This window comes from Chiroxiphia lanceolata, chromosome 20, assembly GCF_009829145.1.
Source record: "Chiroxiphia lanceolata isolate bChiLan1 chromosome 20, bChiLan1.pri, whole genome shotgun sequence".
NCBI classification, from domain to species: Eukaryota; Metazoa; Chordata; class Aves; order Passeriformes; family Pipridae; genus Chiroxiphia; species Chiroxiphia lanceolata.
This window is the reverse complement of record NC_045656.1, coordinates 152663-177257: the sequence shown is the minus strand read 5'-3', so window position 1 is coordinate 177257 and position 24595 is coordinate 152663. Positions and strand designations below refer to the sequence as shown.

At 50.5% G+C, this 24595-nt stretch overlaps 1 protein-coding gene across 1 annotated transcript; it reads right to left on the bottom strand.

The window, feature by feature from the left end:
* Positions 1-23524: 23524 nt before the first annotated feature.
* Positions 23525-24231, bottom strand: LOC116796865. Its single transcript, XM_032707849.1, has one exon. The coding sequence runs from the start codon at positions 24056-24058 to the stop codon at positions 23525-23527; it is 534 nt and encodes a 177-aa protein (XP_032563740.1). The 5' UTR covers positions 24059-24231.
* Between the last annotated feature and the right edge of the window lie 364 nt (positions 24232-24595).

Genomic DNA, 24595 nt, shown 5'->3' with positions numbered 1-24595 from the left:
CTCACTTTCACTTGGAGGGGCAAGACTTTGCACCCAGAAACTGACCCCCAGGTTTGCACTGTATTTGCAGCAAGTCCATCCTGCCCCAAACCAGCTCTTACAGGAAAAGCCATGCTCCAAGGCAGCTGGATGCATTGTTAGTTCTTTTGCAAGATGTGTGCTACCAAGTAAAACCAGCAAGGATTCCCTGTGAAACCTAAGCTGGTATCTGTTTGTTCCGAACATATTTGTAGAAAGACCAAAAAAATGCCCATCCTCTCTCCAGTCCCTGACCACTGGGGCTCAGTGATGGCTCACAGTGACTATTTGCTCTGCCAACGTGCACCTCACACACCTCACTGGCCACCAACTACCCGCAGCCCTGCTGTCCTTTCAACCTGCACTGTTCAAAGGGTTTTGCTCTGGTGCAACAGCTAAAAAGCTTTTCAAACTCTCTTGTGGTGATTTGAATTTTTTCCATCCTATGGAGAGCTGGTGAAATGCTCCTGAACTGGAGCCTCTGAAGAGTGTACTGGAGGACAGAGCAGGCAGATTTCCATGTTCTGCCTCTCCCATCGTTCCCACCTCCATGACACCAGGAGGAAAGGCCCTTTCCTAAGATGATGTCACTGGGTCTAGTTTTGGCTTATCAATGCAGGGGATGGAAAATCCTACACACACCCACACAGGGACCAGCAGCATCCAAGGGGGAAGCTGAAAACCCAGCCTTTGGTCCCGAGATCCCCTCTGCAGACTTCAGGCATCCCAAATGGACAGAGAAGGCCCCATCTGTGGAAATCTCACTCCGTGGGGTGGGGAGGCAGGCCTCAGGGTTATCCCTGCACCACATTTTGGCTGAGATCATCACCTTCTCCTGATGGCAAGGGGCTGTGGGGGTGCCCGCCTGAGCCCTGCCCAAGGTCAGGCTGTTATTCATCCATTTTTAATCAAACCCACAGCTGAGGTTACAGCCACAGCCTTTGAAATTGCTGCAGAATTTTGCAGTGAGGCTTCAGCTTTGCCCGTTGCTTCTTTTGGCCCTTGTTTGCAACCCCCCCAACACTCTGCCCGACTAAACCATTCCCACTGGAGGCCCCACACCCTTGCCACTCCCCTGGCCCCGTGCCAGGAATGAACTAAGAGCGTGAGTTCTCTGCAAACCTGGGGTCTTGGTACCAGTACCCCCATGGCACTGCTGGCCTGTGCCCCCTCAGTGCTGGTTGGGACACCCACCCCCTCATGCCCTTCCAGTGCCAACACCAAGGGCAGAAAGCATTGACATTCCTGCTGGGTCTGTGCAGTGCAAAAGCAAACTTAACAACGTTATCCGCTGATCTGGTAATTAATACCCTGGATGCTTTTTATTGGAATGAGCGAGGGCAAGGACGTGCTGGGGGTTTTAATCAAGGGCCGGGCTGGAGAGGTGCTTTCCCCTGGTTTCCCTGGAAGGGGCTGTGCTGGGCAGAGGCTTGGGGTCTGGTCTGCGTGGGGTGTCTAGTGCCTCGTGTTAAGTGCTCCTGGAGTGATCCCAGCCCTGCACCCACCATACCAGCCCATACATCTGTTCTACCTGCCCATGTACTACATCTAATTCCACACCACACCCCAGTGGATCTTTTCTTAAGTGAGTTGCTATCAAGATCTTTAAATATTAGGCACAAAGTGTTTGCCCAGCCTTTCACTGTGCTCCACTCGGCAGCACCCATTCAGGGCAGGGAGCAGGCAAGAACTCTGCCCGGCAGCACCAGGGATGCCAGGGCCATTTTGCTCCAAAACTGCTGTATCTGTAGTTGATCCTGCTGCTATTTTTAATACAGATGCCTTATTGAGATTCAAATAAATGTTTCAAATCCTCACTCCTTTGCATAATTCTTTTTAATTAACACTTCAAAGGTTTGAACACAAGATCCATACTATTTCCCTGATGAAGTTGACTAAACCTCCTTTCCCCCAAAGCTCCCCTGCCACATTTCTGAGGGCTAAAGCTGGTTCTGGGGCTGTCCTCTGTGTCCCCTCTGCAAGGGGGTGATGGTGTTTGGGATCAGGCTCTGCAGAAACAGGAGCTAAGGGAGGATAGGGTGTCCATGGCTGCAGTGGCTGCCATCACGCACCCCTGCAAACAGCTTGGCACATACCGCACAGCCGAACAGCCTGAGCTTGGCACAGAAATCATGGTGTTTGAAGTGAAAATGGTCAAGGCCACTATTCTGTCATCCCTTGCCCCAGCGCCAGCTGCTGCACTAACAAACACATTGTTCCCCCCATGTCAAACAAAACCTCCCCCAAAGGAGCATCACATCTCCCAGGTCGTGTTTCGCTCACATTTCCAACCTTCCTGGCACCCAAAAGACTCAGAGGCACCTTTCTTCTTTCTGAAATTGTACTTTTAAAATAAAAACTGTAGTTGTCACACAATTGCATTCACTAGGAAGAGCTGGAGCTTTACCTCAGCTATCCCAAGAGCTGGGAATGATAAAAGGCCCCAAGGATGTAATAGAGACACAGGTGCAAAAGAAGCAGCCCAGGTCCCCATCCCACTTACCCCCCCCCCCCCCCATTTCCCTACCTCCAGGGTCTCCCTGTCTTCAGTGGAAGTATCCTTAGTTTTTGGGACTGAAACTCGTAAGAGCAATGTGGTACAACATATGGGGAAATAAGCCTCAGCTTTAATTCATGCAGGTAAAGACATTATTAGACACAACAAAATTATATAATTAGTAAGATTTAATAACATACTGTCCCAGACATGCAAAAGAAGTGGACCTTTTGTTCAATTACAAAAGACATTAATTTGCAAATGCTTTTAATATTTTTTTTTGTTATTTAGACTGATTTTTGAAAGTTTCCAATAAAATAAGAAATCTGGACTAAGAATTCCAGTTGCATTTCCAAGTGCAGGAATCCAGCTTTCATGTTCCTCTTGATAACATTTTTTTTAGAGCCTTGACTGCATCAAATTAAATTCTGATTACCGTGATAGTGCAATACAGCTTCCAAATGTATTCAGGTGACTTTTTGTTCTGGAAGGAAATTAGCTATTTTGACAAGGATGCCTGTTAGGCAGAAAAGAAATGGAGAGGAAACAGCCCCGCCATGGAAGCTGCAGATTCCCAGCTCTGAGTTCAACCCCAGGGCTACCGGGCTATAGTGGCCCAGCAAGCCAGGTCACTGGCATTCGGACTGTAGCAGGGAGAGGGGACACAGGCAGACTCTGCAAAAGCCAAATTACACCTTTGGTGGCTAACAGGTCTCCCAGTACCAGAGACCTGGATCATTTGTCCCCTCCAGATGGGACATCCCAAAGGGACAACCCTTGGCTGGCAGGTCCTCAGAGCATGGACCGTGGGTGGCCACAGGATATGCTGTTAGAGCAGAGCATATACATCCATGCAGAGATATCATCTCTACATGCAGAGAGGCCACTTCATGTCTCATCCCTATCTCAACCTTGGTTTAAACTCAGCCCTGAATTGCTGGTCCTGCTGTGGGCACAGACACAGTATCCCAGGGGGATGAGGTCCCTAACACAGATGAGGAAGGACATCCCACCCATATGAGCTACATGCAATGCCCAAGGAGCAGGTTGGGACCCCCGTGCCATCCTCACCCTCTTCATTTCCGTGCAGTCGTGCTGCTCCCTGCCCCAGGTTCCACTTCATGGCTGGATGTTAGGATGAAAATAAAGTGCAAATATTATTGTTGGCAGAGATTACCAGCTTCCCACTGTGATTTAGGCATCTTTAAACTTCATGTTTTATTAATCCTCACCATACAATTAGTGGCATCGCAATGTGATGTCTGCAAACAAAGGCATGAGCTGCAGTGTCATGTCTGTGGGATACAGGGGCTTGGGCACTTGATTGTAAATATGCATGTTAAGGAATTATACAGTGGGACTACACAAAAGATGGAGCTGGAGTCACCTGCCCTGAGCAGGGATGTGGTTCTCATGGTCTTTGTCTCCTTCCCCTGCATAGCTCGGGAAGGGTTGGTTCAATAGAAAACTCACTGTTTTCTTCCAGCTTTACTGGGTAAAGCATCTTGTCCTCAAAACCTGTCTTTTCCCAGTAAATTTCCCTCCAGGAGTCTTGGCTTCAAAAGAGGACTTTCTTGGTGAACTGGCAAGCTGCTATGGGGACAGCTCAACAGCTGCCACTAGAGCTGTCTTCGTGCTCAACAGCCAAGATGGAGCAGAGGGTCACAAACCTCCTTGAAGCCACTGCTCAGGGCTGAGCTGTATTAAGATCTGATTAGTGAGAGATGCATCTGCCTAAATTAAGGTGCAAACGAGACCAAATGCCCGAGTATAATACTACACATTTTATTTAACAATAGATGTGAAGTAGAGAGAAAGAAATAGAAAAGAGAGAGGAGAGAGAGAGATCAAGTAGAAGACAGTCACCACCTGTGTATCCGGCAGTGTCCTGTTGGTCTTTCTTCACCTTGGGCTTCTTGGTGTGAGGGGTGTCCCAGAGTCATTCTTCTTGGTATACAGTCCAAGTTCCAGATATCCATGGGGTGCTTGCAGAGGCTGTGGTGACTTGGGGTGATATGTGTGTGAGCAGTTGCTTCCTTTACCACAGTTTGCCACAGTGGGAATTTTTGTATAGATGCATTAACCAGGATGTGCCGACCAGATCTTGCCTCTGCTAGGCCTGGAATTAGCACCTTCCTGTTGCAAATTCCTCTCTTCTGTGCTTATCTGAAGTTCCCACTGTGGTGGCTTGTCTTGTGGCAACTTCCTTCTGTGGCCTTGACAGTGTCTGAGACAGGCCACAGGGCTCTTTAAGTCCTTATAAGCTGTGACAGTAGGATCACACACAGGAGCCACTGCCAGCTCCCCACGCCAGCACTGGGAGAGGATCCCACCCTCCAGCACTGCCCAGCTGTGTTGCCTCAGGACCTGAGGTGAAAGAGGAGCAGCTGCCTACAAAAGCCAAGAGCACTTCCATCAGCTCCCTGCCCCACACCAGCCCTGGGCTGAGCCCTCATGAACCTTCTGTGGCTGAAGATTTCTTCCACACAAACTTCAAATGAATTATTCTTCTTCCAGCTACTGGAGGACACTGAAGCCCACAGCAGCAGCTGGTGCCATCAGCACGCACTGTAGAAATAAGCTACACGGAGCCCCAGGGACTAGCTGTTCTTGCACAGCTATTTTAGATAGCAAGACCCTATACAGGGCCAGGGAACTGCTGAATAAACAGAAAGTCTCCAGCTACTTATTCTTGACAGCAACCTTTGCCCACCTTGAAAGAAGAAAATAGGAGAATATCATGGATGACACTGTGCAGACCCTGTTACACTTATGGAATAAGGCTGCCTGGCCAGTTTTCATGTTGTTATTCTCAGTCACCTGTACTTTTCTTGGGGCCTCACTATGGAATCAATCCATTACCTGCAAACCTCACCAGCTGTTTGGAAAGAGTTTATAACTTTCAGGTAATCTGGGTAGTGGAGAACTTTATTTGAAGTCTAAGAAAAGAAGGAGCCCGGAAGAAAAGAAAAAAGCATCCCATTTTTTTCCTTTATCTTAAGACAGAATACGGACGAAGATTCCTCCCAGACAAAAGGTTCCAAGAGAGAAAGCTCTTGCTGCCCATGGAGCGCCCAGGGTGGCCCACCAACTGCACCAGAAATCACAAGTGTCAGGGCTTTCTTTCCCGGGGCAAAGGGCTGTTGTTTGCTTGCAGAAACCCATCACTGAAATTGCCAGTCCGATTCCCAAAATTGAATACAGACAAAGATTCCTCCCAGACAAAACTGGCAGGAGAGAAAGCTCTTGTTGCCATGGAGTGGCCAGGGTGGTCCACCAACTGCACCTGACACCCAAAGGTTACAGGCTCTCTTTCCTGGGGGAAAGGGCTGTCTTTCCTTTGCAGGAGCCCTGCCCTGAAATTGCCAATCCGACTCCTGAAATTCAATACAGATGAAGATTCCTTCCAGACAAAAGGTGCTAGGACAGAAAGCTCTTTCTCCTCATGGAGTGCTTAGGGTGGTCCACCAACTGCACCTGAAACCCAAAGGTTACAGGCTTTCTTTCCTGGGGCAAAGGGCTGTCATTTGCTAGCAGAAACCCTGCGCTGAAATTGCCAGTCCAACTCCCAAAATGGAATACGGATGAAGATTCCTCCCAGACAAAAGGCAGCAGGACAGAAAGCTCTTGCTGCCCATGGAGTGCCCAGGGTGGCCTACCAACTGCACATGACACAAAAGCGTTACAGGCTTTCTTTATTGGGGGAAAGGACTGTCCTTTGCTTGCCAAAAGAAAGTCTTTTCCCCAAGGAAAGAAAGCCCATAACCATTCAGTGTCAGGTGCAAGTTGTGGGCCACCCTGGGCACTCCATGAACAGCAAGAGCTTTCTGTCATGCCACTTTTTGTCTGGGAGGAATCTTCATCCGTATTCAATTTTGGGAGTTGGACTGGAAATTTCAGGGCTGGCATCTGTGAGCGAACAATAGCCCTTTCCCCCAGGAAAGAAAGCCAGTAACCTTTGAGTTTCAGGTGGAGTTGGTGGAACAATGTGGGCACTCCATAAGCAGCAAAAGCTTTCTATCCTGCCACCTTTTGTTTGGGAGGAATCTTCATCTGTATTTAATTGAGAGAGTTGTACTAGCAATTTCCACGCACAATTCTTCCAACTGAACGCCAGCCTTTCCCCCAGGAAAGAAAAACTGTAACCTTTGTGTTTCAGGTGCTGTTGGTGGGCCACCCTGGGCACTCCATGTGCAGCAAGACCTTTCTCTCCTGGTATCTTTTGTCTGGAAGGACTCTATGTATTCAATTTTGAGAGTCAGACTGGCAATTTCAGCACATGGCTCCTGCAAGTGCACAACAGCCCTTTCTCTAAGGAAAGAAAGACCTTACCCTCTTGCTTTGTCGTGCAGTTGGTGGGCCACCCTGGGCACTCCATGGGCAGCTAGAGCCTTTTTTTCTGGCCCCTGTTGTCTGGGAGGAATCTTTGTCCGTATTCAATTTTGGGAGTCAGACTGGCAATTTCACTGCAGGGCTTCTGCAAGCAAAAGACAATCCTTCCTCCCGGGAAAGAAAGCCCTTAGCTTAGGTCTTTCATGTGCAGTTGGTGGTGGGTCACTCTTGGCACTCCATGGGCAGCAAGAGCTTCCTGTCTTGGAACCTTTTGTCTGGGAGGAATCTTCGTCCATATTCAATTTTGGGGGTTGGACTGGCAATTTCAGGGCTTCTGCGAGCAAACAATAGCCCTTTTCTCCATGAAAGAAAGCCAGTAACCTTTGGGTTTCAGGTAGAGTTGGTAGACCACTGTGGGCCCTCCATAAGCAGAAGAGCTTTATGTGGTGGCACCTTTTGTCTGGGAGTAATCTTCGTCCGTATTCAATTTTGGAAGTCAGACTGGCAGTTTCAGCACAGTGTTCCTGCAAGAGAATGACAACCTTTCCTCCAGGAAAGAAAGCCCTTACCCTCGGTCTCTCATGTGCAGATGGTGGGCCACCCTGGGCATTCCATAAGCAGCAAGATCTTTCTGTCTTGGCACTGTTTGGGAGAAATCTTCGTCTGTATTCAATTTTGGGAGTTGGATTGATAATGTAAATGCTTGGCTCCTGCAAGTGAATGATAGCCCTTTGCCCCAAGAAAGAAAGCCTGTAACCTTTGGGTTTCAGGTGGAGTTAGTGGGCCATCCTGGGCACTCCATAAACAGAGAAGCTTTCTGTCCTGGCACCTTTTGTCTGTGAGGAATCTTCATCCGTATTTAATTTAGAAAGTCAGACAGGCAATTTCAGCGCAGGCTTTCTGCAAGGGAATGTAAGCTGTTTCTCCCCAGGAAAGAAAGCGCATAACCTCTGGCTTTCAGGTACAGTTAGTGGGCCTCTGTGGGCACTCCATAAGCAGCACGAACTTCCTCTCCTGACACCTTTTGCCTGGGAGGAATCTTTGTCCATATTCCATTATGGGAGTCATAATGGCTATTTCAGTGCACAGCTCCTGCAGGTGAACAAAAGCCCTATCCCCCAGGAAAGAAAGCCTGTAGCCTTTGGGTATGAGGTAAATCAACAAAATCAGTGGCAAGTTTTCCTTCTGGGACATTTGGCACAGGCTCAGCTGCTAGGGTCTATAGGGTTATCAAGTGAGATGTGCGTGAGTGGAAGAGAAGGTGGAAGTCCGTCTATGTGAGAAGGAAAGAGCAGAGCCCCAGGGTGTAATGTGTAGTAGAAAGGCTGCAAGGAGAAGGGCTAAGCCAGCAAATGGTTGTGCCCTGGCCCATTTTAATCTGTGGGAGCTGTAGTGGACACTCTGAACTGAGCCAGCCTGAAAGTGCTTCAGGGTACATCTAGCTGAGAAGAACATGCAAGGCAGAGTGCGGTGGGTAGTGTTTAAATGCTGCAAGGCAAAAAGGACTGCCACTCCATTGTGAGTGCATAGAAGGGTGCGATTAGAAGGGGTAGGACATCGAAGGCTTTCTTTCTTGGCACACTTCTGTCATCGGTTTGCTTGTTCTAAAAAAAACTCAGCTTGGAATTTTTTCCCCTGCATCACTGTGAAAGAAAGGTGTTCAACGAGGGAGGGGGAGGGGATGGCTGGAGTGATTCACACACACACAAAAGAGCTCACCGGTAGCCCCACATTACAAGCTAATTGGCCACAGAAGACCTGGGAGGGGGAAGTGTGGGGGGTTTTTTCTCCCAGGGAAACTGTAACTCTTCACTTCTGCCTTGACTCAAGGAAGGTGTGTGTGTGGAGGGGAAGCTCCAGGATTCATTTTCTTTTCGGCCGGGTCATCTGGCTACCTTTGGCCCCAGTCTGCCTCCGTTCTCTCGTGGACTGTTCTGCCCACAGCCTGGACTTGCCTGGGATTTCATTGGAGAAGTAAGTGCCATCTCAGCCAGACACTTCCATAGAGCCCTCTCTCCTCAGTTTTCCTCTGCAAACCCTGCTTAGTCCATGCTGCAGTCTCTCAGGGGTGATGCTTCCTGAGTTCGCAGTGGGGCCTTAGGAACCGACAGGTGCCCAGAGGCCTTTTGTACAGACAGCTCCACTCTTTGTTCCCACGGATGGCAGGTCGACCTGTGTAGCCATCCCCTCCCTGCGCTCAGCGCACCGCAGCCAAGCCCTCGGCAGTTTGTGCCATGGTCCAGCTGGCCACGGGTGAGCTACTGCAGAGCTCCCCCAGAGACCCAACACCGCCCCCTGATGGTCGTGGTTAGAATTGCTCTGAAAGGCAAAAAGAGCTGGGTTTGGGTGGGAATTTGGGTGCAGGATTGTTGTTTGTTTTTTGTTCTTTTGGTGTGCTACCTACAGACATATATCCTTCAATAAAAGGCTGGGTGTTTTTATCTTTCTCCACATTTCCGCAACTGGAGCCTCTTAATTTCGGATTTACAATTGCTTAGAGGGGGAAGCTTGGTCTTCCTCATAGCTTACCCTCCTTAGCAAACACTTCTGTCTCATTGAAGTGAAACATAATTGGTGCCCAATGTGGGGATCCAAGAGAGGAAAGGTGTAAAAGGAATAACTGCCTTTGTGTGATTTACACACATATTGAACCTGTAAGCACCATGACACTTGGGGTTGTTGCTTTCGTTTGGCACATAACTATGCCAAGAGGCCTGTCCCATCTCTCGGTTTATTTCAGGTCAGATATTAAGGCCCTCATTGCAATAAGTACCTTTGAGTTTGTGCATTGGGTTTATGACATGGCAAACTCAGCACCTGTGAGTCTCATCCGGAATATGTCCTCAAGGATGCACTTCTGCTCAAGCCTAAGCTGCTTCCTCTGGGAATTTAAGGATAATGGCACCCATCCTTATGGAGGAACGCAGGGAGGCATGTTTGCCCAACCCTTCATCCATTTCCCCTTTGGAAATTGCCTCTGGGAAGTTTAAATTCTCCTTAGATGTCAGAGACGTTTTACTTTTTGGGTTTTTCATACAAGTTTGTGCCATTATGGTATACCTACTATACAAAGCTAGGGCAAATAATTATCAAGAACAGACCCAGAAGCCTGCCCCAGGGGCAGGAAATCTCGAATAGCATGGGTTGTGGGAGGATATGGGCTAATTCCTAGAAAGTTGTTCAGCTCCTACAACATGGAAGCTCACCCTCAAGCAACTCCTAAACCTTACAAAAATAATGAAAGCCATGAGGGAGAGAGATCCTGATAGACCCATGGAGAGGCAGTTGGCTGCCTGTGGGGCTTTGGCCATTGCCTACTGGAAGCTGCTCGTTATGGTGCAGCACTTCCAGGGAAAATGAAAAGACGAAAACAAGATGCCTGATACCAAGGTGACTCAGGATAGGGCCAAATCAAAGGGACAGACCAAACCAATGGAGATTGCCCCTATTCAAAAGAGAAAATATAAGACCAAATCAGTTTGCCAAGTTGATGATGACGGGGAGGTAGCACCCTCACAGGCAGCAGGCCCAGAGCCAGAAATCATCACTGAGTCCTTATCATATAACAACCTCCGGAGCTTACGGACAGAAGTTATTCATCGCTCGAATGAGTCCATTCTGACTTGGATGATCCAAGTTTGGGACTCTACAGGCGATGCCATAAACCTTGATGGCGGTGAAGCGAGGTTCTTGAGGTCTATTGCCCAGGATATGGGTATCGAGGAGACATTCGTGAGAGAATCAAAGCCCCTGTCTCTCTGGGCTTGGCTTTTGAATGGTATGAGGGAGAGGTTTATTTACAGAGATTCCTTGCAGGCAGACCATTATGCAAAGGGATGGAAGACCATAGAGGAGGGCATCCTACGCCTGAGGGAAAAGGCACTGTTGGAGGTACTTTTTGGAAGGGACGGGCAACCCATCAACGATCCTGACAGGGTTAGGTGTACACCACAGATGTGGTGGATCCTCACATGTATGGGGCTGCCCGCACATACTAGTTACCTGACATCATTGCAGGCTGGGGAGAAACAAGACCCAGTGATGTCTATAATAAATAAACTTTGGTTGTATGACAGTATGATCAAAGGCCTGCTACAGGCCCGCATTTCCACTGTAGAGGCATTGGTTAAGGACCTCAAGACACTAACTACAGATATGAAAGATAAACAGGAGAGACTGAGAGAGAGGATTGAGGGAAACAGCTTCCATATGGCACCAGTGAGCCCCCCAGCCAGAGAGAGCGGACAGACCTCACAAACTGAGTTGTGGTATTTCCTAGCTGATCATGGAGAAGACATGAGACAGTAAGACAGGAAACCCACCCGTGTTCTAGCAGACAGAGTATGAGAGCTGAAGGAGGGAGGAAAAAGAAAAGTTAATGAAAGTGAGTGCAGTACTGGTATCCTGTGGTCAAGGATCTGACCTGCTAGAAGGTACCTCCCGTTGGTATTCACAGGAAAAAACTGTGATTGGCAGAATGAAGACCAGTATTAGAGGGGCCTTGCCTCTAGCCAAGTAGAGGCACGGGAGAACCGTGTCTATTGGACTGTGTGGATCCAATGGCCTGGCACGTCGGACCCACAGGAATACCAGTCTTTGGTTGATACTGGTGCTCAATGCATGTTAATGCCATCAGGACATGTGGGGTCAGAAACTCTTTATGTCTCTGGAGTGATAGGAGGCTCTCAAGAGTTGACAGTGCTGGAAGCTGAAGTAAGCTTGACCTGGAAAGACTGGCAGACACACCCCATTGTGACTGGCCCAGACGTCCCATGTATCCTGGGCATTGACTACCTCAGGAATGGATATTTCAAAGGCCCAAAGGGACACAGATGGGCTTTTGGAATAGTCACTGTGAAGGCAGAAGTGGCTAAGGAGTTGAATTCGTTACATGGACTTTTGGAGAATCCTTCTGCTGCGGGACTGTTTAAGGTTGAAGAACAGTGAGTGCCAATTGCCATCACAATAGTGCATCGTTGGCAGTACTGAACAAACCGAGACCCTATGATCCCCATCCATAAGATGATGTGAGCTGGAGAGCCAAGGGGTGATCGGTAAGACCCATTCACCCTTCAACAGCCTCATCTGGTCTGTGCATAAGTCTGATGGAGAATGGAGATGGACTGTTGAGGTGGTTTGAAGCTGGCTCCCTGCCAAGTCTCTAAACGTCACCACAAGAGCTCCCCCCCCACAAAACCAAGGGAGAAGAGAAAAAAAACCCAAGAGAACCGAAACAAGAGAGAGGCAGCTAAAGCAATATATATATATACACTTATATTACATTTATATACAATTGAAATATATGTACAATTTCAAAGGAAAAGGGAAAGGGAAGGGGGAAGGAAAAAAAAGGAACAGAACCAAAATAAAATATACACGATCAATAGCCCAAGATCTAGCAACTAAAAGAATTAGCAAAAGAATATTTTACTACTCTCCTTGGGACAACGGAAAGTCGTGCCGGAACGACCACCACAACCTCCGCCTCCCAAGGTCGGCAAGGCCTTACCAGGCCTCACTCCCCAACATGACAGACTCAACAGCAGGGAAACCCACACCTCCAAAGCTGCTGGAAGGAAAGAGGGATGAAAGCCTCTCCTCCTTTCTTCTTATACCCTGGCTTACGTAAAAATCGCAGGGAATACTGGGTAAATCTGGGCACTTCCTTGGTTACAAATTGGTCACCAAGGAAGGCCCAGACTAAACTACCACAACTGTGGACTATCGTGGCCTGAATGAAGTCACCCCACCGCTGAGTGCTGCTGTGCCAGACACGTTGGAGCTCCAGCACGAGCTGGAGTCCAAGGCAGCGAGGCGGTACGCCACTATTGACATTGCAAATGCATTCTTCTCCATCCCCTTGGCAGCAGAGTGCAGGCCACAGTTCGCTTTCACCTGGAGGGGTGTGCAGTACACCTGGAACTGATTGCCCCAGGGGTGGAAACACAGTCCCACCATCTGCCACGGACTGATTCAGACTACACTAGAGAAGGGTGAGGCCCCAGAACACCTGCAGTATATTGATGACATCATTGTATGGGGGGAGGTTTTTGAGAAAGGAAAGAAAATCATCCAGATTCTCCTGGGAGCTGTTTTTGCTGTCAAAAAGAGTAAAGTCAAGGGACCTGCCCAAGAGATCCAGTTCCTGGGGGTGAAGAGGCAAGATGGACGTCATTAGATTCTGACAGAAGTCATCAATAAGATCACAGCAATGGCCCCACCGACCAACAAGAAGGAAACGCAAGCCTTCCTGGGCACCGCAGGTTTCTGGAGGATGCACATCCCTGAGTACAGTCAGATAGTAAGCCCTCTCTACTTGAATGATTTCCATTGGGGCCCCAAACAGCAGCAAGCATTTGAACAGGTGAAGCGGGAGATTGCCCACGCTGTAGCCCTTGGGCCAGTCAGGACAGGACCAAATATGAAGAATGTACTCTACTCTGCAGCTGGGGACAAGGGTCTTTCCTGGAGACTCTTGCAAAAAGTGCTTGGCGAGACTCGAGGCTGCCCACTTGGATTCTGGAGCCAAAGCTACAGAGGATCTGAAACCAACTACACCCCAACAGAGAAGGAGATCCTAGCAGCTTATAAAGGAGTACAAACTGCCTCAGAGAAGATTGACACAGAAGAACAGCTCCTCCTGGCACCTTGACTACCCGTGCTGAGTTGGATGTTCAAGGGAAAGGTGCCCTCTACACATCATGCCACTGATGTTACATGGAGCAAGTGGATTGCTTTGATCATGCAGTGCACCTGAATCGGAAACCCGAATCGCCCTGGGATCCTAGAAATCATCATGAACTGGCCTGAAGTTGAACACTTCAGTCTAGCAGATGAAGAAGAAGACGAGCCAGTGGTATGGGCTGAGGAAGCTCCACCATACAATCAACTGCCCAAGGGAGAAACACACTATGCCCTTTTCACTGATGGTTACTGTCGCGTTGTAGGAACAACCTGAAAACGGAGAGCAGCTGTATGGAGCCCCACATGACAAACTGCAGAAGCTACTGAAGGGGAAGAGGGATTGAGTTGATTCGCAGAGGTCAAAGCTGTCCAGCTGGCATTAGACATTGTTGAATGAGAGAAGTGGCCAAGGCTTTACCTCTACACTGATTCTTGGATGGTGGCCAATGCTCTGTGGGGGTGGTTGGACAGATGGAAGAAGACCAACTGGAAATGTAGAGGGAAACCCATCTGGGCCGCTGATATGTGGCAAGACATTGCTACACGGGTAGAGAAGTTGATTGTGAGAGTCTGCTACGTAGATGCCCATGTGCCCAAAAATCAAGCCAATGAGGAACATCACAACAATGAACAGGCAGACCGAGATGCACAAGTCAGGGTGTCACAGGTGGATCTGGACTGGCAGCACAAAGGAGAGTTGTTCCTAGCACGGTGGGCCCATGATGCCTCAGGCCATCAGGGCAGAGATGCCACCTGTAGATGGGCATGAGACTGAGGGGTGGACTTAATCATGAACGCTATTTCCCAGATTATCCATGATTGTGAGACATGCACTGCCATTAAACAGGCTAAGAGACTGAAGCCCCTATGGTATCGTGGATATTGGAATAAGTATAGGTACGGGGAGGCCTGGCAGGTTGATTACATCACACTGCCACAAACCCGGCAAGGTAAGCGCTATGTGCTCACCATACTGGAAGCCATCATTGGATGGCTACAGACGCATCTGGTGCCCCACGCTACTGCCCAAAATACCATCCTGGGTCTTGAAAAGCAAGTCCTGTGGTGACATGGCGCCCCAGAGCAAACTGAGTCAGATAATGGGACCCATTTCAAGAACAGCTTAGATACCACCTGGGCGAAAGAGCATGCCATCAAGTCGGTGTACCACATCCTATACCATACAGCAGCTGCGGGGAAGGTTGAACAGTGTAATGGACTGTTGAAAACCACCCTGAAGGCGTTGGGTGGAGGGACTTTCAAGCACTGGGATCAGCACCTAGCAAAGGCTACATGGTTAGTCAATACTAGAGGCTCTGTCAGTCGAGCTGGCCCTGCCCAGTCAGAGTCCCTTCACACCATAGATGGGGACAAAGTCCCAGTAATTCACTTGAGAGGTATATTAGGTAAAACAGTTTGGATTAATCCTGCCTCGAGCAAAGGCAAACCCATTCATGGCATTGTTTTTGCTGAAGGATCAGGTAGCATGTGGTGGGTAATGCTGGAAGATGGAGAAACACAGTGTATACCTCAAGGGGACCTCATTTTTGGGTGAATATCCCATAACATTGTGCCTGTATTTGTATGTAAATATTTGTAATATGTATGTAGTTGGGGTAATGTACGTATGTATGTATGTATGTGGTTGGAAAATTTGAATCCGATATAGCATGTTAGTATGGAAAATTCTGGGGTGGATGGTGTCATAGGTTTGAAAAAAAATCTTGGAATTTTTTCCCAATGCCTCCCCCCCTTCTGTTTCTTCCGGGGATGGGGGGGAACGGAGCAAAGCCGCACACACTGGGCAGCGTGGGAGCAGGGGGAGGGCAAGAACTCTCGGGAAACACGGTGGCCACAGGGATGGCTGGGAGTCTGCTGATTGGGGGTTTTTGGGTTTGGCATGAACCAGACAGAGTGGGGAGCCTGGTTTCTGCCGCCTTCTTTTCTTTTCCTGAGAGGAAGGTTTTTTTCCCCATGGGACACCTTGCGGAAAATGACCGAGAGAGAGAGACCGACCCATCTAAGAGTGAGGTATTCTGCCTTCTGACTGTCTGTGGGAAAAAGGACTTTTTTTTCAGTGCTGGCTGTGAGCACACATGGCTGCGAGCAACCGTTTAACCGCCGGGACAGTCCTGCTTTCCCCCCACCCAGCCCCAGGTTGCCATGGGTTTCTCCCCCCCACCTGGGGAACTGGGACCTTACTTTTTTTCTTCTGAAAGTTTTTGATTGCACCATTTGTTGTTTATTCAGAGTTTGTTAATAAAAAGCTGTTTCTTTTCCTTTTCCACACTTCCACCTGAAGTTTCTTAATTTCTAGGCTGTAATCTTGTTAAACTAAGACAGTGGGGCTGCACTTTGGCACTGTAGGGTGTTAGTTCTTTTGTTGCCAGGGGCCATTCTGGAATGGAGAGGATAGGCCGTGACATCACAAAGGGGCCCATGGCACATGGGTGGGGCTACACTATGACATTGTGGGGTGTTGGTTCTTTGGTTGCCAGGGGCTGTTCTTGAATGGAGAGGATAGGCCATTACATCTCAAAGGGACACATGGAACATGGTTTCGTTTGTGCTCTGGAGGTGTGATGCAGTAGTTCTTTGGTTTCCAGGAGCTATCTTGGGACTGAGAGGATAGGCAGTGAGATCACAGAGATGCCCATGGCACATGGATGTTGTGAACTGTGGTGGTGTGGAGTGTTGGTTCTTTGGTTTCCAGAGCCATTCCAGAACAGAGAGGACTGGCCATGATATCAAAAACGGGCCCATGGCACACAGGTGGGGTTGCACTGTGCTGGCGTGGGGTGTCGTTTCTTTGGTTGCCCTGGCCCATTCCGGAATGGAGAGGATAGGCAGTGACATCAGAAAGGGACCTATGGCACACCAGTGGGGCTGCAGTGTTACATGGTGGGGCATGTGTCCTGTGGTTTCCAGAGGCCATTCTGGAAAGTAAAGGATAGGCCGTGACATCACAAAGGGGCCCATGGTACACTGGAGGGGCTGCACAGTTATACTGTGGGGTGTGCGTTCTTTGGTTGCAATGGCCATTCCAGAATGGAGAGGATATGCCATGACATCACAAAGGGGCCCATGGCACAAGGGTCGGGCTGCACTCTGATATCATGGTGTGTTGGTTCTTTGGTTGCCAGAAGCCATTCTGGAATGGAGAGGATAGACCATGACAAACCAAAGGGGCGCATGGGACAAGGTGTGGCTACATTGTGGGGATGTGGGGCATTAGTTCCCTAGTTGCCACGGGCCATTCTGGAATGGAGAGGATAGACTGTGACATCACAGAGGGGCCCATAGCACAAGCGTGTGGCTGCACTGTGAGGGTGTAAGGTGTTGGTTCTTTGCTTACCAGGGGCCATTCCAGAACGGAGAGGATAGACCACGACGTCACAAAGGGGTCCATGGCACATGAGTGGGGCTACACTATGACATTGTGGGGTGTTGGTTCTTTGGTTGCCAGGGGCTATTCTGGAATGGGGAGGATAGACCGTGACATCACAAAGGGGCCTATGGCACGCAAGTGGGGCTGTAGTGTGGAGGTGTGGGGCGTTGTTTCATTGGTTTCCAGAGACCATTGGCACTTGGGCTGGGTTGCATTGTGGGTGTGCAGGTTGTGTGTTCTTTGTTTTCCAGGGACAATTCCGGAATGGAGAGTATAGGCCATGAAGCGTGAGATGGGCCCATGGCATAGTGTGGATGCACTATTACATTGTAGGACATTGGTTCTTTGGTTTCCAGGGGATGTTCTGGAATTGAGAGTATAGGCAGTGACAGCATAAAGGGACCCACGGCACACAGGTGAAGCTACACTGTTATATTGTAGGGCGTTGGTTCTTTGGTTGCCAGGGGCCATTCTGGAATGGAGAGGATAGGCACTGAAATCACACAGGGGCCCATGACACTAAGGTGGGGTTGCAATGTGGAGGAGTGGAGCCTGTGTTCTTTGGTTTCCAGAGGACATTTTAGGAATGAAGAGTACAGACTGTGACATCACAAAGGGACCATAGGACAGGGTGTTGGTTCTTTGGTTGCGAGGGGCTATTCTGAAATGGAGAAGATAGGCTGTGATATCACAAAGAAGCCTATGGCACAAGGGTGGGTCTTTGCTAGGTCTTGGTTCTTTGGTTGCCAGGGGCCTTTCAGGAATGGAGAAGATAGACCGTGACATCAGAAAGGGGCCTGTGGCTCATGTGTGTGGCTGCAATGTGAGGGAGTTGGGCTTGTGTTCTTTGTTTGTTAGGGACCATTCCAGAATGGAGAGGATAGGCCATGAAATCACAGAGGGGTCTATGGCACACTGGTAGGGCTGCACTATTCATTGTGGGGCGTTGGTTCTATGGCTTCCAGGTGCCATTCCAGAATGAAGAGAACAGGCTGTGACATCACAAAGGGGCCCATGGCACACTGGTGGAGCCTCACTCTTACATTGTGGTTTGTTGGTCTTGGCTTCCATGTGCCATTCTGGAATGGAGAATATCAGCTGTGACATCAAAAAGGGGCCCATGGCACATGGGTGGGGCTGCACTGTGACACTGTGGGGTGTTGGTGCTTTTGTTGCCAGGGGCCATTCTGGAATGGAGAGGATAGGCCTTGACATCACAAACAGGCCAAAGGCACATGGGTTAGATTGCACTGTGGGGTGTGAGGTGGTATTTCTTTGGTTGCCAGAGGCCATTCCAAAACAGAAAGGACAGACCATGGTATCAAAAAGGGGCCCATGGCACACGAGTGGGGCTGCACTTTGATGTTGGGGGCAGCCAGTCTTAGGTTGCCAGGGCCCATTCCTGAATGGAGAGCATAGACCATGACATCACAAAGGAGGACATAGGTATGGTTGCATGGTGGGCATGTGGAGCATTTGGTGTCTGGGGGCCGTTACGGAATGGAGAGAATTATCTGTAACATCACAAAGGGACCCATAGCACATGGGTGGGGCTGCAACATGGTGGAGTGTGGCTTTTTTTCTTTGATTGACTGGGGCCATTCCGGAAAGAAAACGACATTCCATGACATCACAAATAGGTCCACGGCACACGGGTGGAGCTGCACTGTTACACTGTGGGTCGTTGGTTCTCTGGTTGCCAGGGGCCATTTCAGACTGGAGAGGATACGCTGTGACATCAAAAAGGGGCCATGGCCCACCTGTGGTCCTGCACTGTTACATTATGAATCATCTGGGTCATCCGCAGAGGAACTTTTGAGGGAAAAGGCAGCCCCTCCCCTGCTCCGTTCCCGTGTTGGCAGCAGCTTGTACCCATCACTGAAGAGAGGGATCCCAGCCAGAGCCAGCCATTGACAGCATGAATCCATAGGAAGAACCCCCTTTCCAGTTTCTCCTTCCCCTTTTCAGAGTGTGTGTGGGGGGGTCTCCATTTGGCTCCTCACGTGCACAGGGAGGCCCACTCGGCAGCTGCCAGAGCCCAACAGTGCCCCCTGCTGACCGCGATAGAGCAACTGCAGGCTCTGCTCCTCCAGTGATCCAACAGTGCCCCCTGCTGGTCATGGTTAGAATTGCTCCAAAAGGCAAAAAGTACTGAACTGCTTTTAGTGGGAATCTTGGGTGCAGGATTGTTGTTTGGGTTTTTGTTCTTTTGTTGTGCTGCCTATACACATATATCCTTTAATAAAGGGCAGTTATCTTTTCTTTCTTCATATTTCCTCAACTGGAGCCTCTTAATTTCTGATTTAAAATTGCTTAGAGGGAGGAGCTTTGTCGTCCTCATAACTCCCCCTCCATAGCAAACACTTCTGTCTCATTAAACCGAGACATCTCCAGAGGAAGTAATTTAGGCTAGAGCAGGAGTGCATCCTTTAGGACATATCCTGGATGAGATTCACAGGTGCTAAATTTGTGGTTTCATAAATCTAATGCACAAATTCGAAGGTACTTATCACAATGAGGGCCTTAATATCTGAGCTGAAACAAACCGAGATGGGACAGGCCTCTTGGCATAGTTATGTGCCAAACGAAAGCAACAACCCCAAGCCTACAGGTTCCATACGCGTGTAAATCACGCAAAGGCAGTTATTCCTTTTACACCTTTCCTCTCTTGGATCCCCACATTGGGCACCAATTATGTTTCACTTCAATGAGACAGAAGTGTTTGCTAAGGAGGGTAAGCTATGAGGAAGACCAAGCTTCCCCCTCTAAGCAATTGTAAATCCGAAATTAAGAGGCTCCAGTTGCGGAAATGTGGAGAAAGATAAAAACACCCAGCCTTTTATTGAAGGATATATGTCTGTAGGTAGCACACCAAAAGAACAAAAAACAAACAACAATCCTGCACCCAAATTCCCACCCAAACCCAGCTCTTTTTGCCTTTCAGAGCAATTCTAACCACGACCATCAGGGGGCGGTGTTGGGTCTCTGGGGGAGCTCTGCAGTAGCTCACCCGTGGCCAGCTGGACCATGGCACAAACTGCCGAGGGCTTGGCTGCGGTGCGCTGAGCGCAGGGAGGGGATGGTTACACAGGTCGACCTGCCATCCGTGGGAACAAAGAGTGGAGCTGTCTGTACAAAAGGCCTCTGGGCACCTGTCACCTCCTAAGACCCCTCTGCAAACTTTGGAGGCACAATCCCCAGAGACTGCAGCATGGACTAAGCAAGGTGTGCAGAGGAAAACTGAGGAGAGAGGGCTCTATGGAAGTGTCCGGCCTAGATGGCACTACTCTAATGAAATCCCAGGCAAGTCTGGGCCATGAGCAGAAAAGAGTGCAAGAGAATGGAGGCAAACTGGGACCAAAGGCAGCCAGATGACCCGGCCGAAAAGAAAATGAATCCTGGAGCTTCCCCTCCACACACACACCTTCCTTGAGTCAGGGCAAAAGTGAAGAGTTACAGTTTCCCTGGGAGAAAAAACCCCCCACACTTCCCCCTCCCAGGTCTTCTGTGGCCAATTAGCTTGGAATGTGAGGCTACCGGTGAGCTCTTTTGTGTGTGTGTGAATCACTCTAGCCACCACCTCCCCCTCCCTCGTTGAACACCTTTCTTTCACAGTGGTGCAGGGGAAAAAATTCCAGGTTTTGTTTCTTTTAGAAAAAGTAAACCTAAGACAGGGGCGTTGCTTCTTTGGTTGTCAACGGCAGTTCTGGAATGGAGAGGATAGGCGGTTGTAACGGAATGTGACATCACACAGGGAACCGTGGAACATAGATGCACCTGCAGTGTAGGGGCATCTGGCTTTGTTTCTTTAGTTGCCAAGGGCCCTTCTGGAGTGGAGAGGTGTCTTAGTTTAACAAGATTAGAACTTAGAAATTAAGAAACTTCATGTGGAATTATGGAAAAGGAAAAGAACAGTTTTTTATTAACAAAATCTGAATAAACAAGAAATGGTATAATCAAAGACTTTCAGAAGAAATAAAACAAAGTCCCAATTCCACAGGTGGGGGGGGAGAAACCCACGACAACCCGGGGGGGTGGGGGGCACTGAAGGTTAAATGTCCCGGGAGCTCAAGATCTGCTTGCAGCCACGCGTGCTTGCAGCCACCGATGGCTTCGCAGCCAGCAGTGAAAGAGTCCTCTTCCACAGGTGGTCTCGAAGGCAGAATACCTCGCTCTGAGATGGACCAGTCTCTCTCTCTTAGCCCTCCACAAGGTGTCCCGTGGGGAAAAAACTTCCTCTCAGGAAAAGAAAAGGATGTGGCCGAAACAGGTAGACATGGACGACTTCAGAATAGAGAGGATAGGCTGTGAAATCACAAAGAGGCCTGTGGAACACAGTTGGGGCTGCACTGTGCTGGTGTGGGGCACTGTTTCTTTGGTCACCAGGTGACATTCTGGAATGGAGAGGACAGGTGCATCACAAAGGGGCCCACGGCACATGGATGGGGTTGGAATGTTTGGGATTGTAACGTTGGTTCTTTGGTTGCCAGGGGCCATTCTGGAATGGAGAAGATGGACTGTGACATCAGAAAGGGGACTATGGCACACAGGTGGGGCTGCATTTTGGGGGTGTGGGGTGTTGGTTCTTTGGTTTCCAGAGGCTATTATGGAATGGAGAGGATAGGCCGTGATATCACAAAGGGGGCCATGGCACACTGGTAAGACTGCACTGTGCAGGTGTGGGGAGCTGGTTCTTTGGTTGCAAGGGGCCATTCCGGAGTGGAGATGATAAGCCATGACATCACAAAGTGGTCCATGGCACATGGGTTGGGCTGCATTGTGGGGGTGTGTGGCATTGTTTCTCTCGTTGCCAGGGGCCATTCCAGAATGGAGAGGATAGTCCGTGACATCACAAAGGGGCCCATGCCACACAACTGGGACTGCACTGTGGGCTTGTGTGGCATTGGTTCTTTGGTTTCCAGTGGCCATTCCAGAACGGAGAGGATAGGCCGGGACATCACAATGTGGCCAGTAGCACACGGATGGGGCTGTCCATGGCGTTGTGGGGTGTTGGTTCTTTGGTTCCCAGGGTTATTCTGGAATGGAGAGGATAGACCGTGACATCACAAAGGGACCCAAAGCACACGGGTGAGGCTGCACTGTTGCATTGTGAGACGCTGGTTCTTTTGTCTCCTGAGGCCATTGTGGAATGGAGAGGATAGGCCGTGACATCATAATGAGGCCCACGGCTCCTAGGAAAGGCTGCAATTTTGGGGAGTGGGGCATGTGTCCAGAGGCCATTCCAGAATGGAGAGGAGAGGCTGTGACATCACAAAGGAGCCCATTGAACACTTATGGGGCTGCACTGTGACATTTTGGGGCATTGGTTCTTGGTTTTTTAGAAGCTATTCCGGAATGGAGAGGATAGGCTGTGATATCACAATGAGGCCCATGGCACAGGGGTTGGACTTCACTGTGACATTGTGGGGTGTTGGTTCTTTGGTTGCCCTGGGCGATTCCAGAATGGAGAGGATAGTTGTGAAATCAAAAGGGGCGCCATGGCACACAGGGGGCCTGCACTGTTGGGCTGTAGGGTTGTTTCTTTCATTTCCAGGGTCCATAGTCTAATGGAGAGGATAGGTCGTGACATCATAAGGGGCACCATGGCAAAGCGGTGTGGCGGCATTGTGACATTGTGGGGTGTGTGTTCTTTGGTTGCTAGGGACCATTCTGGAAAGTAGAGAATAGGCCATGACATCACAAAGGGGCCTATGGCACTCATGCCGAACTGCACTGTGACATTGTGGGACGTTAGTTCTTTGGGTTCCAGGGACCATTCTGGAATGGAGAGGGTAGGACGTGACATCACAAAAAGGCACATGGCACATTGGTAAGGTGGCACTGTAAGAGTGTGGGGTGTTGGTCCTTTCATTTTGGGGCTGTTCTGGAATGGAGAGGATAGGCCATGACATCACAAAGTGTCCAATGGCACACAGATAGGGTTAGGGTTAGGGTTGGGGTTAGGGTTTATGGTTCCGAGCCCCCCCGCACGCACGGGGAGGACAGGGAAGCGACCGAGGTGCCAATGGGTGGGGCACAGCGGCGGCAGCAGGCCGCCAGCCGCCGAGCAGCAAAAGATGAGAAGGAGGGGCGTGGCGCGCCTTCCGGCAGTGGCCCCATCGGGGACCCCTCCCACCCGCAGCCAGCGGGCCGGCGCAGAGGAGAGGGTTGCAGGTTCGGGCCAACTCGGAGCCGCACGGGGAAGGAACCCAGCGCAGACGGCGTTCGGCGGCGCCGCCCACCCGTGTTCTCTGGTGGGGACGAGGGCTCCGGCCGGCCGACCGTGCCCTGCTCTCTGGCGGGGAACGGACCAGTGACGGAGCGGCGCGGAGGGGAGGACCAGCCTCTGGGGCGGCGAGTGTGCAGCTGCCGACCTTCAGCCGCGTGGCCGCGCCACGCGGTCAAGCAAGGAGGGCCCCACCTGCATGCACGGTGGTGGGCGTGCGGCACTCGTCACCGGCTGGGGCTGCTTCTCCCCCCAAGTGGGCTGCGCGCCTTGGCCACCCTGTTCCTTCTCTCTCGCCTGCCTGGGTGCAGCGCATGGCTTGACAGGAAGCGGTGTACCCCGCCGCGAGCTTGGGCGGCGCCGGCAGGAACCGAGCGTTTCAGCTAGCAAGCGCGACGAGACGTGGCACGGCACATGCCACCGCCGGCCTCGCAGCCCCCCGGTAATGATCCTCCCGCAGGTTCACCCACAGAAACCTTGTTACGACTTTTACTTCCTCTAGATAGTCAAGTTCGACCGTCTTCTCGATGCTCTGGCAGGGTCGTGGCCGACCCCACCGGGGCCGATCCGAGGACCTCACTAAACCATCCAATCGGTAGTAGCGACGGGCGGTGTGTACAAAGGGCAGGGACTTAATCAACGCGAGCTTATGACCCGCACTTACTGGGAATTCCTCGTTCACGGGGAAGAATTGCAATCCCCAATCCCCATCACGAATGGGGTTCAACGGGTTACCCGCGCCTGCCGGCAGAGGGTAGGCACAAGCTGAGCCAGTCAGTGTAGCGCGCATGCAGCCCCGGACATCTAAGGGCGTCACAGACCTGTTATTTCTCAATCTTGAGTGGCTGAACGCCACTTGTCCCTCTAAGAAGTTGGACGCCGACCACTCGGGGGTCGCGTAACTAGTTAGCATGCCAGAGTCTCGTTCGTTATCGGAATTAACCAGACAAATCGCTCCACCAACTAAGAACGGCCATGCACCACCACCCACGGAATCGAGAAAGAGCTCTTAATCTGTCAATCCTGTCCGTGTCCAGGTCGGGTGAGGTTTCCCGTGTTGAGACAAATTAAGCCACACGCTCCACTCCTGGTGGTGCCCTTTCGTGCCCTTCCCCTGACTCTGGCACCGGCCGAAGAGGAGGGAGGGGTGAGGTGCCGCCGCCTCACCCGCCACCGGCCATCGTCCCCAGGGCTTCCGGCAACTCTGTCAGGTTCTCGGTCTGCAGGTGCGACCGCTGGCCACCCTGGCCGGCTGGCACTGCCACCTTCGGCCCGCTCGGTGGGTCCCCGGTTGAGGGCCAAGGAAGGGGGAACGAACAAAAGAGCCAAGGCGCGCCAAGGGTGCTGCCTCACCCTACAATGGGCAGTCCCGTCACTGAGCCCCTCCAGCAACCGGCCGGGCCCAGGCAAGGCCACACACCCACCGCCAGTCCCCAGCACGCCACCGGCA

Excerpts from the sequence above, each read along its gene's own strand:
- LOC116796865 (XM_032707849.1), bottom strand. The coding sequence starts at position 24,058 with ATGCTAACTAGTTACGCGACCCCCGAGTGGTCGGCGTCCAACTTCTTA.